Genomic DNA, 16,481 nt, shown 5'->3' on the forward strand with positions numbered 1-16,481 from the left:
GAATTGGAATGACTTACCAAGGGAGATGTTCAATAAATTTCCAGTTTCTTTGAAATCATTTAGGAAAAGGCTAGGAAAACAACAGATAGGGAATCTGCCACCTGGGCGACTGCCCTAAATGCAGATCAGGATTGATTGATTGATTGATTGATTGATTGATTGATTGATTGATTGATTGATTGATTGATTGATTGATTGATTGATTGATTGATTGAAATTGAATTTTGTATCATTTGACCTGAAATTTTAACAAGCCAATTTTTTCCCATCGTTTTACAATTTGTTTTACGTCACATCGACGCAGATAGATCTTATGGCGACGGCAGGATAGAAAAGGCCTAGTAGGAATGGGAAGGAAGCAGCCGTGACTTTAATTAATGTACAGACCCAACATTTGTTTGCTGTTAAAATGGGGAAACCACAAAACCATCTTCGGGGCTGCTGACAGTGGGGCTCGAACTCACTATCTTCCGGATGCATGCTCATAGCTGTGTGCCCCTAACTGCCATTTTTGTCAATCCCATGTAGAACCACAGACAGTCTAGGCATGTTTAACAGTTGCTCAGGTAAACAATTGGTGGGGAATTGGTCACCTGGGCAACAGCCCTAAATGCAGATTGATAATTTATGATTGAGGGTCATCCTTTGTACATTTTTATAAATTTGTTGTTGTTTTATTTTTGGCATGAAATCTAAATGGGATATTACTTTGTGTTCATGAATAATGAGCTACTGTGCTTTAAATTGTTCTTCAGGTGGTGAGAATCTACAGTGTCTGCAACAGTAATCTTTTTTGGTTTCCTTAATTGAAATATTAAAGTAAATTGCTTGCTAGAACTTCATAGTGCTTTGTGCCTACTGTCCTCCTATTTGTCAGTTTGGTGCTGTCCTGATCCCTGCATTTATAGTAATTATATGTAGCAAGTATTCTTTTATAGCTGTTATACCATTTCTTTAAATACATTGTTAGTTTTGCCTTCTCTTTGATTTATAAAGATAAAGGTATGGTATTGTGGAAGAAAATATGGTTTGTAATTATCTGTATAAATAACAGTTACAAAAACAGGTTATAAATGTTATGTTATGTTCAAAGCTACATCCTAATGACATTCCTAATGGCATGGAGAATCTTGCTGTTTTCTGGTGACCTACTGTTTTCTAACTTTGTTTTACAATTTGCTTTACGTCACACCGATACAGGTAGGTCTTATGGCGATGATGGTATAGGAAAGGGCTAGGGGTGGGAAGGAAGCAGCCATGGCCTTAATTAAGGTACATCCCTAGCGTTTGCCTGGTGCAGAAATGGGAAACCACAGAAAATCATCTTCCGCGCTGCCGACAGTGGGGTTCAAACCCACTATCTCCCGAATGCAAGCTCACACCCACACGACCCTAACTGCACAGCCACTTGCTCAGTGTGTTTTTTTAACTGTAATATTTTATTGAAATATTGAACCAATTAGAGAAGACTTTCACGATTGTTGTTTGTAGTTTACATGGATAATTTAAATTGAATTCAGTTGGGTGGAAATATTGGCCTGTATTCTAACATCTTGAAGCTTGAAAAGGGGTGGAGTAAGTGAGATATGAATATTATCATTCCCAAAGTGATATCAGATATGTCTCTTAATATTTTGGGACAGATGCCCCAAATCTGCTATTTCAGTAAGATTTAATGAAATTCAAACATGGAAAGCAGTACAGTATATTCCTTTTATTTTTTACACCGTACTGACACAGATAGGTCTTATGGCGACAATGGAATAGGAAAGGCCTTGGAGTGGGAAGGAAGCAACCGTGGCCTTAATTAAGGTACAGCCCCAGCAGTTGCCTGGTGTGAAAATGGGAAACTACGGAAAACCATCTTCATGGCTGTCGACAGTGGGGTTTGAACCCACTATCTCTCAGATGGAAGCTCACAGCTGCGCATCCCTAACTGCACAGCCAACTCGCCCGGTAGTCTTATTTCTTATGCTGCAATCTGCATTCCATGCTTTTCTCTAATATATACTAGTTTTGAATGTACACGTATACTTTTTCCCGTTAACAGACTGCTTCTGTGTTAGGGACTGCGGTAACTGTTTTATTTTGTGCCGATTGTCCAGTGGAAGTTTAAGTAAAGTTAGTCTCCAGAAGAAACTTCACGCTGTTCATTTTGTTTTATAAAGGTAAGTAAGTCACTTACCAGAAACACATAATGCACAACTGCACTACAAAATATTTCAGTATAATCATATTCATTCAATTGATAAAAATAACTAACACCGCACGGTAGGATGCACTCTCGTACACGAAACTTGACTGTGAATCTTCCCTTAACTTCCACTTGATCTACGGACGGTCTGGGTGTGAGACGGACACAGTTGACCAGCGTTGTGAAGGATCGGAAAGAATTAGCCCTTCGCTAGTTTTAATTTTAGCGGAAATATCAGCTTTGGCCGCTTCCTCCCCCTTGCCTCTCTACCTTAACTCACCCACAACTTGCAGTTTGACTATATTCAGAGAAGAGTTAGAACCTACCAAAGAATGAGTAGGCACATTGTTTTCCATCTGAAATATTTTAAGGTGGGGGCTGTAATCAATCTTGGACAATCATATTGTCCTGAAAAATAAAATTCCAATATTCATAAAATTAGGTGATTTTTTTTTTTTTTACGATTTGCTTTATGTCCCACCGACACAGACAGGGCTTATGGCGACGATGGGATAGGAAAGGTGTAGGAGTGGGAAGGAAGCAGCTGTGGCCTTCAATAAGGTACAGCCCCAGCATATGCCTGGTGTGAAAATGGGAAACACGGAAAACCATCTTCAGGGCTGCCGACAGTGGGGTTCGAACCCACTATCTCTCGGATGCAAGCTCATAGCTGCACAACCCTAACCCCATGGCCAATTCGCCCAGTGTTCATTTTATAAGGGGTACTAAAGCCATGAACACATACAACGAGCCATGCCTGGAAGAAACCTGGGAGGAATTAATGTTGGGTCAGGAATTTAGAACTGTAACAGATGTATCATTTCAATTATTTAGGATGTATGTTCTCCCAGGATGGTAGTGTACAAAGTGAAACTGAATCAAGGTGTACTCACAGTTACAGTCAGCATTATTCTGTATGAAAGAAGTCAGCACTCTGATGAAACTATTTGCGCATTGTTCTGTGTGAAAAAATGTAAAGTATGGTAACATATCATCTTGTTTGTCTTGAACTAAACCTTAAATATTAATTCCACTGATGAACATGGATATTGCTAAACAATTACAAAAGAAACTTACCCATTCACAAAGTCATTTGAACGAGTTTGAAAGAGACACTGCTTCTTCTCCCTCTACCCCTTAACATTTTTCATTTAATATGTCATACATGTTTCAGTGAGCAACATCTCCTCTGATGATTGTCACATCATCTTAGATCAAATGAAGGTTGCATCTGACTGTACACTCAGTTCACTAAGAAAGAAAGGAAGCATGAATGACTAAGACCAAATCCAAAGAAATTTTTGATTTCCAAAGGATTGTTCATGTTGCCTATAAGCTTGAAGGTCAGACTGTCAAAATGTCGACCAGATCCATGGCAAGGAGGTTTTTACAATTCTTTGTGGACAGGTGAGAAGGCAGTGGCATGAAATGTGGAAAATATTTAATGAATTCTTCTTCATCAAGATAACACATTTACACACTACATACTGTCTCATCAGGATGTTTCTATTGAAGTACAAGGTTCCCATATTGGAATATCCACTGTACTCACGAGATTTAGCAGCTTGTGATCCTCTTTTGGTTCCAAAGCTCAAGTCTGCGCTAAAGGGAACCTGATTCGAGTTTCTGATGCTGTGAAAGCAAAAGTGACGGCACTCGTGTGCATCCTATCAAATGAAGATCTACAACATCATTTCCAATAGTAGAAAACTCACTGCATAAGGAGGGACTGCACTGAAGATGTTCCCATTCAGCGATCTTTTGAACAATAAACTTTATAACACCTGTCTGGGTTACTTTCTAGCTGCACCTTGTAGATAATTTTAGAGTGATATGCTCTGTAAGTTCATTTCTTTTCATTTCTAAAGAATATATCTAGTGAAATTCTGCAACAAGATCATCCATGTACCCATACAGTTTATACACTCGAACCTTCTTCTGCGGACACCGCCAGTTCCGTAGAAAAATGTCCATTACGAGAGGTGTCTGCTAAAACAAGGTTGTAAAAATTAATCAAACTTTTTAACGGCAAAGAACATCCACCTTAAATGTAAGCATACATCTTTATTTTGATTAATCTAAATTATTTATAACTAAATATTTGCCTGGGGAGATATCACAAGTGATTTTACAGCTTTGCGAAGTAATCATTCAACTGGCTGTACAAATTCAGCACATTTTTCTTTATTGCAATATTCTCAAAAGGGGAATAACGACCCAGCATGACACACAAATTCTTTATTCATTTAACCTCAACTTTCAGGTATTTGCAATTTCTTGTAATATTGGCCTACTCACTCAGTTTCTTTGCTCGAACACATTTGAACTACTTAGTGTTCACTTCTGCGAAAACTGACTCCCACTTTCTTTTCATTCCTCGATTCCTATTTTCCTCCCACTCACTTAAAATACCATCTTTATTCTTTACAATTGTGTTTTCCTGCAGTTTAATTATTCACAGAGCTTTTCTCACTGAATGTCCTTTTGCAGTACATTTTTTCTTGTCTCGAGATCTAATCACGCTGCTCCCTCCTGCTCATATTTACTGGGCAATTGAAATGCTATGAGTTTTTCTGCCTCAACAATTAGCACATGAAAGTCTCTTCCTCGTCAAGTTTAACAAAAATACCTGACCTTGACCTTATCAGCAACAATCTGAGTTATGAATAGAATGATGCAAGATATGCTGGAAAATCACTTGGTAACTTGTGAGTAAGTAGTCACTGGTAACATTCCTGGGCAACAAGATTTCTCAGAATGTACACTGACTTAGCAAATGTCATGGGATAGTCACCTAATAGCGTGTGGGGCCTCCTCTGCCCCTGCGAACTGCAGTGAGATGCTGTGGAAGTGAGTCGACAAGTCCCTGGTAGTCCTCTGGATGCAGCTGACACCAAATTGTTTGCAGAGCGGCCAGCAATGCTGGTCTGTTCATGGGTGCAGGATCCATAGCACGGAGCCTGCATTCCAGGACATCCCAGATATGCTCGATAGGGTTCATATCGGGGCTCCTGGGTGGCCATGGCAGTTGTTGGACCTCCGCTGAATGTTCCTGGAACCTTTCTGGGTGATGTGGGAGCGATGTGGCGGCGCGTTATCATCTTGAAACACCGCAGAACCGCCTGGGCGCTGGAAGGCCAAAAATGGGTGGAGATGGTCTCCGAGCAGCTCAACATACCGTGTACCATTCAAAGTCTCATTCAGAACAACTAGGTGGCCCATTCCATACCAGAAAAATGCACCCCAGGCCATAACAGAGACACCAGCGCCCTGGACCACACCTTCGAAGCAGGCAGGATCCATCGCTTCATGTGGTCTGCGCCATACACGGTGCCTCCCATTGGCATGGTGCAGTTAAAATCGTGATTCGTCCGACCATATCACGTTACGCTATTGTTCCAGTGTCCATCCCTGGTGATGGGCGACAAATGCGCGTTGTTGTGCCCGATGACGTTGGGTTAACAGTGACACCTGTGTGCGGCGCCGGCTCCCATACCCCATAGAACCCATGTTCCTACGTATTGACCACTGGGAGACATGTCTAGCACGGCCTGTGTTGAATTGAGCTGTGTTTTGTTGCACGGTTGCCTGTCTGTCACTATTGACAGTCCGTCTCAGATGGCACCGGTCACGGTCATTGAGGGTGGCTGGACGGCCGGTCGTTCGTTTATTGTGGACGGTGACACCCGCATTCAGCCATTCACGATACACCCTGGACACGGTTGATCGTGTGAAGCCGAATTCCCTCACCACTTCCGAAATCGCACTTCCCATCCGTGGGACACCGACCACCATACCCCGTAAGTAAAACTCTTTCAAGATTAAAATTATTGTGTCCACCTATTCAATACAAATCTATTTTTTAGAGATTAAATTCTACATAAATTATAAACACTAGTTAGGGACAAGTTTCGCCCTGGTTATGGGCATCTTCAGCCTAATACTAATCTTAAGGTCAAGAATTAAAACTAAAAACAATGGAACTTAATAGTAAACTTAACTTATTACTAAATACAATGGTCTTATGCTTTTTACATAGTCAATATGTACAATATGTACAATATGTACAATATGTACAATATGTACATTCATTTTTCCAGAATTTATGAACAATCAATTAATTTATTTTATAATGACTAGACTTCCAAAATGTAGATTGGATTGATCACAGCGTGAATTGGGGTTTCACCAATTGTATTGACTAGAGATTTATCACAACATGAGTTGGGGTTTCTTTAACAGTTTTGGTCACCTAAGTCGTAAGAATTGTTACAAAACCGGAACCTTAGTGCACTAATGAATGATATCAGCAATATGTTTCCAACATACATGCTTCAACCTTACAACATAACCATGATTCTTTCCAAAGGAATATTCAAACAGATTCAAACCCAACATGATCGACTTTAACCAAGGTTCTAGTTTTGTAACAATTCTTATGACTTAGGTGACCATAACTGTTGAAGAAACCCCAACTCATGCTGTGATAAACCTCTAGTCAGTACAATTGGAGAAACCCCAATTCACGCTGTGATCAATCCAATCTACATTTTGGAAGTCTAGTCATTATAAAATAAATTAATTCATTGTTCATGAATTCTGGCAAAGTTAATGTACATATTGTACATATTGTACATATTGACTATGTAAAAAGCATAAGACCATTGTATTTAGTATTAAGTTTACTATTAAGTTCCATTGTTTTCAGTTTTAATTCTTGACCTTAAGATTAGTATTAGGCTGAAGATGCCCATAACCAGGGCGAAACATGTCCCTAACTGGTGTAGAATTTAATCACTTAAAAATATATTTGTATTGAATAGGTGGACACAATAATTTTAATCTTGAAAGAGTTTTACTTATTGTATCTTCAATACGGAACAAAATGAGATTAGTTACTTGTAACACCATACCCCGTTCGAACGGTGTCAGCTCACGACGTTCCATGTTACACCTGTCACATGCACAGCCACTGCTCACAAGGTCTACTATAAATTGCCGTTGGTACAGGGGGCGTGTGGTGCGCAGACAACACACCTGCGCATCAGTGCTCCGCTATCCCATGATATCTGCTCAGTCAGTGTACACTAATTGGAACACAAGATCACCCTAACGGCAAGTTTGGAAAGAACCCTGTACAGAACAATTACCGGTAACTTCACAGCTACTTCAGCATTCCTATGTACGTTTCATCTCTCTTTTGGGTGGACTCAAAATAGTACAAATATTCAAAAGGTATCCCTGTATGTTTGCAAAATGATATTAAGAGAAAGAATGACACAGGCATGTGTAAAGAAAGTGTCTGCTTAAGACAAGCTGACGAGACTAATGGCGATGTCCGCTGTCCAGAATTTGAGGTGTCTGCTTAAATGAGGCTTGTTTAACACGTGTCTTCTGTAAAATAAAATGGGATCCATGGAGAAATATCCATACAGGGAGGTGTCCGCTGAATAAAGGTATGCATTAGTGTAGTTTGGACTGTATTACTCAGCAGGGTACCAAAATCATCTGTTGGCTTGTACGACAAAGTCATGGGATTTTGAATGAGCGTCAATTTATCTACGATATGTATATTATCAGTTGTTTCACCTATGCATTGATCTGGTGTTCGGAGAAAATTATAGGATTACCAAAGGGATGCTTTGTAATATTAAAAAACAGATGTGACTTTTATCATGAGTGCTAAATTAGTACAAGTCAGGGGTGCAGACATTGGTCAGTGAATCATTTTATATATTCAATGATGAAATAAATGCAACAAATACCAACAAGTACCGGAAGTAGAGAGTTTTGAGATCATTGAAGAAGTGCTCTCCACAGCACTTGTAGAACTCTGTGCTTATTAGAACAAAAGCTAGCTGACACATCATCTTCTTATACTCGAATATGTAATGAATGAACTGACAGTAAAAAAACTGAATGGGCATAGCTCTGCTCCGAACTATTCAGAGAGTAACTTAGTATCAATCCTACAGTAACATTTACAAGGAGCAATATTCCTTACAAAATAACTGTTACCCATTTTGGAGCACAGCCCAAAACTGAGTACCTCAGCTACTCATCTGCAGATTGTATGTGCCCTGCTTGGAGCAGAACTTGTCATAACAACCACATGATACTTGTCCACCTCACAGGATGTTTGAGAGACTAAGTCTCATCAAAAGTTTACCTGGTATTGGTCTTCCAGATATATGATGAGAAGCAGCATTTAGAAAGGGAAGATATAAGGTGTTAACCATTGAAGCATATACATTATATGAACACCAGTTTGCCAGTCAAAGCCTGAAATCTGAGAAAGATTTCCTCCAAGCTACTGAGGGTCTTAGTTTTTTCTTCCAAGTTGTTTTATGTTGTACTGACACAGATAGGTCTAATAACAATGATGGACAGGAAAGGGCTAGGAGTGGAAAGGAAGCAGCCACAGCCCCAGCATTTGCCTGCTGTGAAAATGGGAAACCACGGAAAACGATCTTCAGGGCTGCCGACAGTGGGGTTCGAACCCACTATCTCCCGGATGCAAGCTCACAGCTGTGTGCCCCTAACCGTACAACCAATTCGCCCGGTAGAGGGTCTTAGTAAGCTACTTGATAAAATTAGGCGAACAATGTGGAAGGTTAGGTGCAACCAAGCTGCAGGTTGGTATGGAAGGAATTCTTCTGGCTCGAATGTCTTGGGGCTGGCACCCTTCTCGTATCAGAGAGAGTAGTGTTGCACTGTACGAGACACAACATGCTGTAAACGTTTCTCTCTCAAAGCAGGGGTCTCAAATTATTTTTAAGGATTGCACTTTTGGTTAAACTGTCATAACACATTGGGGCATCTTTATTTGAATTCCTTACCTTCAGAATACAATATACTGGACACATTTTGACTTTACATATGTGTTAATATTTTTGTTTAAATTTATTTCAATTTATTTCATGTCACACGGACACAGACAACCCTTATGGCAATGACGAGATAGGATAGGGCTAGAATGGTGAAGGAAACAACTGTGGCTTTCATTACTGCCCCAACATTTGCCTGGTGTGAAAATGGGAAACCATGGAAGGTCATCTTCAGGGCCACTGGCAATGGGGTTCGAACACACTACCTCCTGAATGCGAGCTCACAGCTACATGAATCAAACAGCTTAGCCAACTTGCTTGGTGTTAATATTAACATAACTGCTCGCTTGAAAAAAGAAAAAAAAAAAAAAAAAAAAAAAAAAAAAAAAAAAAAAAAAAAAAAAAAATTGAACAAAAGCCCAGTTCAGGAAATTTCCAAATACAAACAAAATTTATTAGCCATTAAATAAAAATTGATTTTTTATTCCCTTGAATTATGCTTTATGTTATTTTTTGTTACAGAAACTTTGTATTCTATTGTAAAATTATAACTACTTAGGCCTACTCACAAAAAGGAACAAAACATAGTTTAAGCTATAAATGCAGCTCTTTAAAACAACATAAAGTGCATTATTTACCATCGCAAGCAGTCAAATCTACACTAGTAGTCAGCGAAGCACAAGAGCTACTAGTCTATTGTTAACTGTCTTGAAATATCTCATGGCTCTTCAAATGGTGAACTGTGCCTGATGTATTTTTGATTTTGGAACTAATACACCAGAAGCAAATATTATACTTGCCGTACTGCACTTTATTTTCTCAGACTTCTCTGAAATACTCCCAGGCATATTACTTTCTATTGGCAGTCACATGTGTGAAGAGTTATTTTATAATCAAAGTTCTGTACGATGGAAAATGAAACAAAGAGGATCCCAATTATTATTGAAGAGTAGCTCTAGAGAATACGGTGCTAGAACTCTTGTCAAGCTTGCTAACTAAAAGGCTGACTGAAATTTTAGACGTGAAAATTCCAGAAGAACAATTTAGTGTCAGGAAAGGGAGATCTACCGTACATGCCATAAAATGCCTCTTGGGCAGTATCGAGGATGTTCTACAAATCGCAAAAGGAAAACTGCGTGTACCATTCATCCACTACGCAAAAGCCTGTGATTCCGTAAAGAGCAAGGTTTTGATTTCAAAACAAGAATCATTCCTCAGAAAAGATAACTATTGATGCAGATTAGTACGTATCCTGGTTTCTCACAACTATGTCTACATTGAGGACCAAATCCAAGCCAGTAGAACAAACTGTAGGAGTATTGCAGGGTGACCTCCTCAGGCCTTCGCTGTTCAACATCACCACTTCTCCATATTAATTTATGCAGATGATATGGTTCTAGCATCTATGTCATGGGCAAAACTGCAAGAAGCTTTAGATAAACTGATTATATGGGCAGGAAAAAATAACTTGAAATTAAACTTGCAAAAATCCGGCCCCGTGGTGTAGGGGGCAGCGCGTCCGCCTGTTACCCGCGGCCCCGGGTTCTATTCCCGGCCGGGTCAGGGGTTTTTAATTTCATGATTAATATCCCTGGCCTGGGGACTGGGTGTTTGTGACGTCCTTAATCTTCCTTTCCTCGCACACAACATTCCGCACTACCGCCATTCCAATTACACACAGGTTCATGCAATATGGTGCCAGTAGGAGCAAAATATTCACATGGCTCGACACCCCGGACAAATAGCATTTTTTTAAAGTTGCAGAAGACCATTCTGATGACTTTCCAAAATGGAGAAAGATTACATGCAACACACAATATAACTTATCAAAACATAGAACTTGCCAGAGTAAACAGCTAACAAATACTTAGGGATGAACCTACAAACAACTGGAAAATGTTTTGCAAAACATGTCAAAGACAGAGTTAGTGCAGCAATCACTGCAATGAATGACATTAAACTACTTCAAAAGCTTTCAATTCAGACATCACTCCATTATTTCACATGAAGATTTCTCCTATCATGACATATGGAACGGAAATAATATGGGAGTATGTCACAAAAATTGATCTCAATTCAATAGAAAGAGTAAAATCTATATATCTAAAGGAGATACTTTGCCTACCGAAGACTACATCCTCAAAGCTGGTACATGAGTTGGCTCAAGAACCTTTCTTCTTAGAAGAAATCTGACTTCAGCTCCCGCTCCCATCTACAGTCCAGTATCAAGCAGTAATCAGCAAACTATACATAAATAAATCAAAGCTTCTGGAGCGACTTCCATATCTCAGACACCATGACTTCAAACAAATGGAGGAACCCAGGATACAAACTAGGACACGCCACGATCTGGTTTGCGGTACATGGCTCCCACCATAAACTTTACAATAGGAAAGTTTTCCACAAGCAAAATACAGGCTGCATGAGCAAAGTGTGTGGGGAAATTTGTGACAGTACCATGCTACAGTGTGCAAAAAGAGACCAGTATCTTTGGCTGAACTGTGTAATGTAAATTAACCATACGTGGCCTTTGGCTGCTATAAATACATTTATTAAAATTTGTGCTACAAATATTGTATGCAATAAATTACTCGCAGAAAGGCGCAGACCTTTCCCATCCATCGTAAATCAAAGGACCAAGCTTGAGTGAAATGGCCTCGTAGGTTGACTGGGGAATATTTTTTTTTTACAAGTTGCTTTACATCACACTGACACAGATAGGTCTTATGGAAACGATGGAATAGGAAAGTTCTAGGAGAGGGAAGGAAGCAGCAGTGTCCTTAATTAAGGTACAGCCCCAGCATTTGCCTTGTGTATGAATGGGAAACTGTCTCCATAAGACCTATCTGTGTCGCTGCAACGTAAAACCACTAGCAAAAATGGAAAAAAGGAAACCATGGAAAACCATCTTCAGGGCTGCTGACAGTGGGGTTCGAATCCACTATCTCCCGAATACTGGATAATGGTCGCACTTAAGTGACTGCAGCTATAGAGCTTGGTGGTGAAAATCAGATCTCCTAAAAACCTTTTTCCTACTTTCATACACATCTGTCATTCACTGTGAATAGAAGGCCAAACTGCCTCCTGATTTGTCCGTTTGGCTGAGACTTTACAGCATATTATTGTTCTTGGTGTACTGCATGATAAGCTGCTTTCTTAGTCTTCTTGATAAGCTTATGAGATGGGTCTCCTGCGCAAGACATGCACTCTCATTTTCCATCCCTAGTGGTTAGATTAGGATCAGGCTGAGTAGCTCAGGAGAGCGGTGGTATTTAAAGGTGATCAGATATGTCAGCCTCATATCAGTAGATTTACTGGCATGTGAATTAACTCCTGTGGAACAAAATCCCGCACTCGACAACTCTGGAAACCGTTAAGATTATTGTTATTGGGTCATGAAACCAATAACATTATTACTTTTTTTTTGCTAGTTGCTTTACGTCGCACCGACACAGATAGGTCTTATGGCGACGATGGGACAGGGAAGGGCTAGGAGTGGGAAGGAAGCGGCCGTGGCCTTAATTAAGGCACAGCCCCAGCATTTGCCTGGTGTGAAAATGGGAAAGCATGGAAAACCATTTTCAGGGCTGCCGACAGTGGGGTTCGAACCTACTATCTCCCAAATACTGGATACTGGCCGCACTTAAGCGACTGCAGCTATCGAGCTCGGTAACATTATTAGTACCTTATGGTTGGTATTTACTGAGAAACTCCCGTCAGGTCGTGAGGAACACTGGACAACGTGGAGGGACACTTGGTAGTTTACAATCCTATGTTAAGTAGACCTAAGCTCAATCTAGTGAAGTGAGGGCTTCCTCACAAATCAGTCAATTACAAATGCTGTTGGAGTAGTAAACAGATCACCTCGATCATCTCATGGAGAGCAGTCCATGACCTCTCAGATGCACAATGGAAGGCTTATTAAGGGCATCACCTAATGCTCATGACTTACTATTATTATTCCACCGCTTTTCTCACATCTGTGGGGTCGCGGGTGCGAACTGTGTCGCACATGTGGATTTAGCCCTGTTTTATGGCCGGATGCCCTTCCTTATGCAACCCTATATGGAGGGATGTAATTACTATTGCGTGTTTCTGTGGTGGTTGGTAGTGTAGTGTGTTGTCTGAATATAAAGAGGAGAGTGTTGGGACTAACACAAACACCCACTCCCCAGGCCAGAAGAATTGATCAAACGTGATTAAAATCCCTGAACTGGCTGGGAATCGAACGCGGGACCCTCTGAACCGAAGGCCTTAACACTGACCATTCAGCCAATGAGTCAGATTATTATTAGTATTATATTATAATTATATTATATTATAATATTATAATATAATTATTATTAATAATAATAATAATTTTCCAAAAATTTTAGATACAATTTAGGGATAGTGAATGGAATGGCCTCCATCCCCACTTAAAATGATGAAAAAATATTTGTTTCTTAGTTTTTACAACCCTGAAACCAATCATCTTTGGGATTGCTGAACATGAGACTCAAACCCACCTTTTCCTGAATGTAAGCTTGCAGTTACATGACCCGCTTTCCATAAACAACTCGCTTGTTTCCAAATATGTAGGCTAATGTTTATTTTTATGTGTTTTGTCGTGTTTGCATTACTTTTCTGCTGGTTTATTTGTATTTTCAATTTATTTCTGACCAGAATGAATAATGTGTTGAAATATATCTTTCATTGTAATGATATAAATGCCTTCCTCAAACTAATTAATACTGGTAACTTAAAGATATTTTCTAATAAGTGAACTCTTTTTTATTTGTGCTTCTTGAAATATCGGGAAGAAAGTTGAACCACTAGTATTTCTGGATCATTTTTATTTTTCAGTTCTAAAAGACTTGTGTTTGTATTTTCACAGGTGAGACCCTGTTAAGTCCACTAGTAATGTGTGGACCACATGGACTCAAATTCTTAACACCGGTTGAGCTCCGGCTACCCCATTGGGCCTCAGCAGATCCTTCTGACACTTGGAACTTCGCTCTCAAGTCAAGTGAAACTAGAGATCAATCAGGGTCACCCAAAGATTGGCAAAATATTGAATTAGACAGTAGCAATGCAGCCAAAAGTATAGGTGCCAATAGTGTATCAGTTCTTGTTGACCATTTTTAACCTCCTACTTGTTGTGATGCTGTAGCCTCAGAGTACATTAATACAGTTTTAAATGATATCAAGGAGAAAAGAAAGGAGCTGAAAAATTGTTGTTCCTGATGAAAGTCATTACATGTATGATCCATAGATTTGGTATTGATGGTGAGAGCAGTTCGCTCATTTCTAGTGTAATGTTCTAATTGTTTGTCACTTAGTGGAATTTTCATTTCCCTATCACTATATGATGGATGTATTCAGCTTTATACGCAGTGTTCTTTGCAGTTAATGTTCTTTTAAAATCAACTAATGGGTGTTTTTATTCATCTGGTGTAAAGCCTTCTTTGTTAGTACTGTATTTGCTGTTTACATTACTGGAGTCATATATATAACTATTTTTAAAGCTTTTGGCATTATTCAATGAGACAGAAAATGGAATGGCATACAGCTTGCATTAAATATGTAGGCATTATTCAGAAAGATGAAGAAATGAATGGCATACAACTTGCTTTAAAATAGTTGGTATTATTCAGAAAGACACAAAAGGAAGCAGTATACAGCTTGTTTTAAGTTTGTTGATGTCATTCAGTAAGATGGAAAAAATTATGGCATATGAATTGTTTTAAATTTGTTGGCATTGTTCACTAACATGGAAAAAGGAATGACACAACATTGAAATTTGTTATTGAAAAAGACAGGGAAAGAATATGATGAAAAAACTAGTGTTTTAAGATGCTGTTTCCCTTCTTGAATGTAGGCCTGTTATTAACCTCTAGTATGCTTACCCAGCTGTCTGCCATGTGTAGAAATAATGGTCCATAAATACATAGTTGGCAAGTTTAATCTTTAAAATATTTGTTTTGGGCCTATTTATTCCATATTTGTCATGAGATGTGAATGTTTGTTTGAAAAGTATGTTTATTGTATATCCTTGCAGAGCCTAATACTGAAACAGACGCATACTTCATGACTGGGCTATACTTAACAGGGGATCCTTGGGTTGTTAGGTGGGAGAAACTATGCATTGGTAATACTTCTTTCAAAGTATAATTCATTCAAAACTATACCTGGGCCCTTATTCCTAAAACATTTCTGGTAAAATAAAAAATTAACACTTTCTGAGTTGAAGTTTTAACGAGTAATTCAAAACCTCTCCTGTGCATCATACATGCTTCTCTAAAGGAACTAATAGTTTGTCTTACCAAAGAAGCATTCGCACAAACCTGTTACAAATGCAACAGTACTTTATTCTTTTAGAACTTATTTAATTCCTATGTGAAGTTATTTGATTATTAATATAGTGTCAGTATTTAAATAATGTTGTGTATCATATATATATATATATTTTAGTTGGCCGCATGCTCATTCCTAAAAGCCATCATATGAGATAAACAATGCATTACTCGGCTTATATATATATATGTAGTTTTATATGGTACAGAATTTTCTAAATGTTATTCTAAATGTATTGTATGTTAAAGATGTTTGTATTTACATTGTTTTCATTATATACTGTTTACTATAAATCACAGAATACTTTGTGGGAATGTGTAGTGCATTGTCAATCAGTCATATTTTTAGCTATTGGAATGGAGATATTATATAAATAAAAAAGTTTATATTTGACTGAGTGGTATAGTATTTATAAGAATACTTGTATGCGGCCAGTAAAAGCAGTGTATCATGTTATGTATAATGTATAAATTAAATATACATATAAATGTATGTAAACACACCCCTCTATTTTCACATGGGAGGAGTTGAAACTTATGTTGATTTAATGCAGACATGCAGCTCCACAATTCCATAAGTTTCATTCTATGTTTTGTTATAATTTAATATTGAATGTATGGATGTGTTAAGTGTAAATAGTGGGTAAGACTGTATGCAGGAGCTTGAGAGGATGTGTTTATTGTAAGAGATGTCAGTTTGAAAATGTTAATAATAAAAGTAAATTACTGAAAGCACCTTATTTGCTCATATACTCCTGCCACAACTAAACAACTTTGATGTCTTCAGTTTTCAAGCAGTCAATTATTATTTATTACGAATATTTCAACAATGCATTCATATCTTGATATAGACGTTCAGCTTATTAGGTCATCTCAAATACATACAGGGTGGGTTTTTTTTTTTTTTTTTTTTTACAATTTGCTTTATGTCATACCGACACAGGTAGATCTAATACCAATATAGTTGGTCCGTTATTGGACATTATAAATTTTCCAGCTAACTCATTCCCGGTTGCCAGCGTTTCACCCCAGTGTGCTAAGTTGTAATAATAATGTTATTGGCTTTACGTCCCACTAACAACTTTTACGGTTTTCGGAGACGCAGAGTTGCCAGAATTTAGTCCC

General features: G+C 38.6%; 1 protein-coding gene across 2 annotated transcripts in view; it reads left to right on the plus strand.

Annotated features, from left to right (window-relative positions):
- The window catches only part of pyd (polychaetoid), a 707,172-nt gene extending 691,084 nt beyond the window's left edge, over positions 1-16,088 (plus strand). The window contains exon 20 of one of the 2 annotated variants that reach the window (XM_067140350.2): positions 13,898-16,088. In XM_067140350.2, coding sequence (XP_066996451.2) covers positions 13,898-14,148 — 251 coding nt within the window. In that variant the 3' untranslated portion in view covers positions 14,149-16,088. The remainder of the gene's footprint in view (positions 1-13,897) is intronic. The other variant, XM_067140351.2, reaches the window with a different exon arrangement.
- The last annotated feature ends 393 nt before the right edge of the window (positions 16,089-16,481 follow it).

Source organism: Anabrus simplex, chromosome 2 (genome assembly GCF_040414725.1).
Source record: "Anabrus simplex isolate iqAnaSimp1 chromosome 2, ASM4041472v1, whole genome shotgun sequence".
NCBI lineage: Eukaryota > Metazoa > Arthropoda > Insecta > Orthoptera > Tettigoniidae > Anabrus > Anabrus simplex.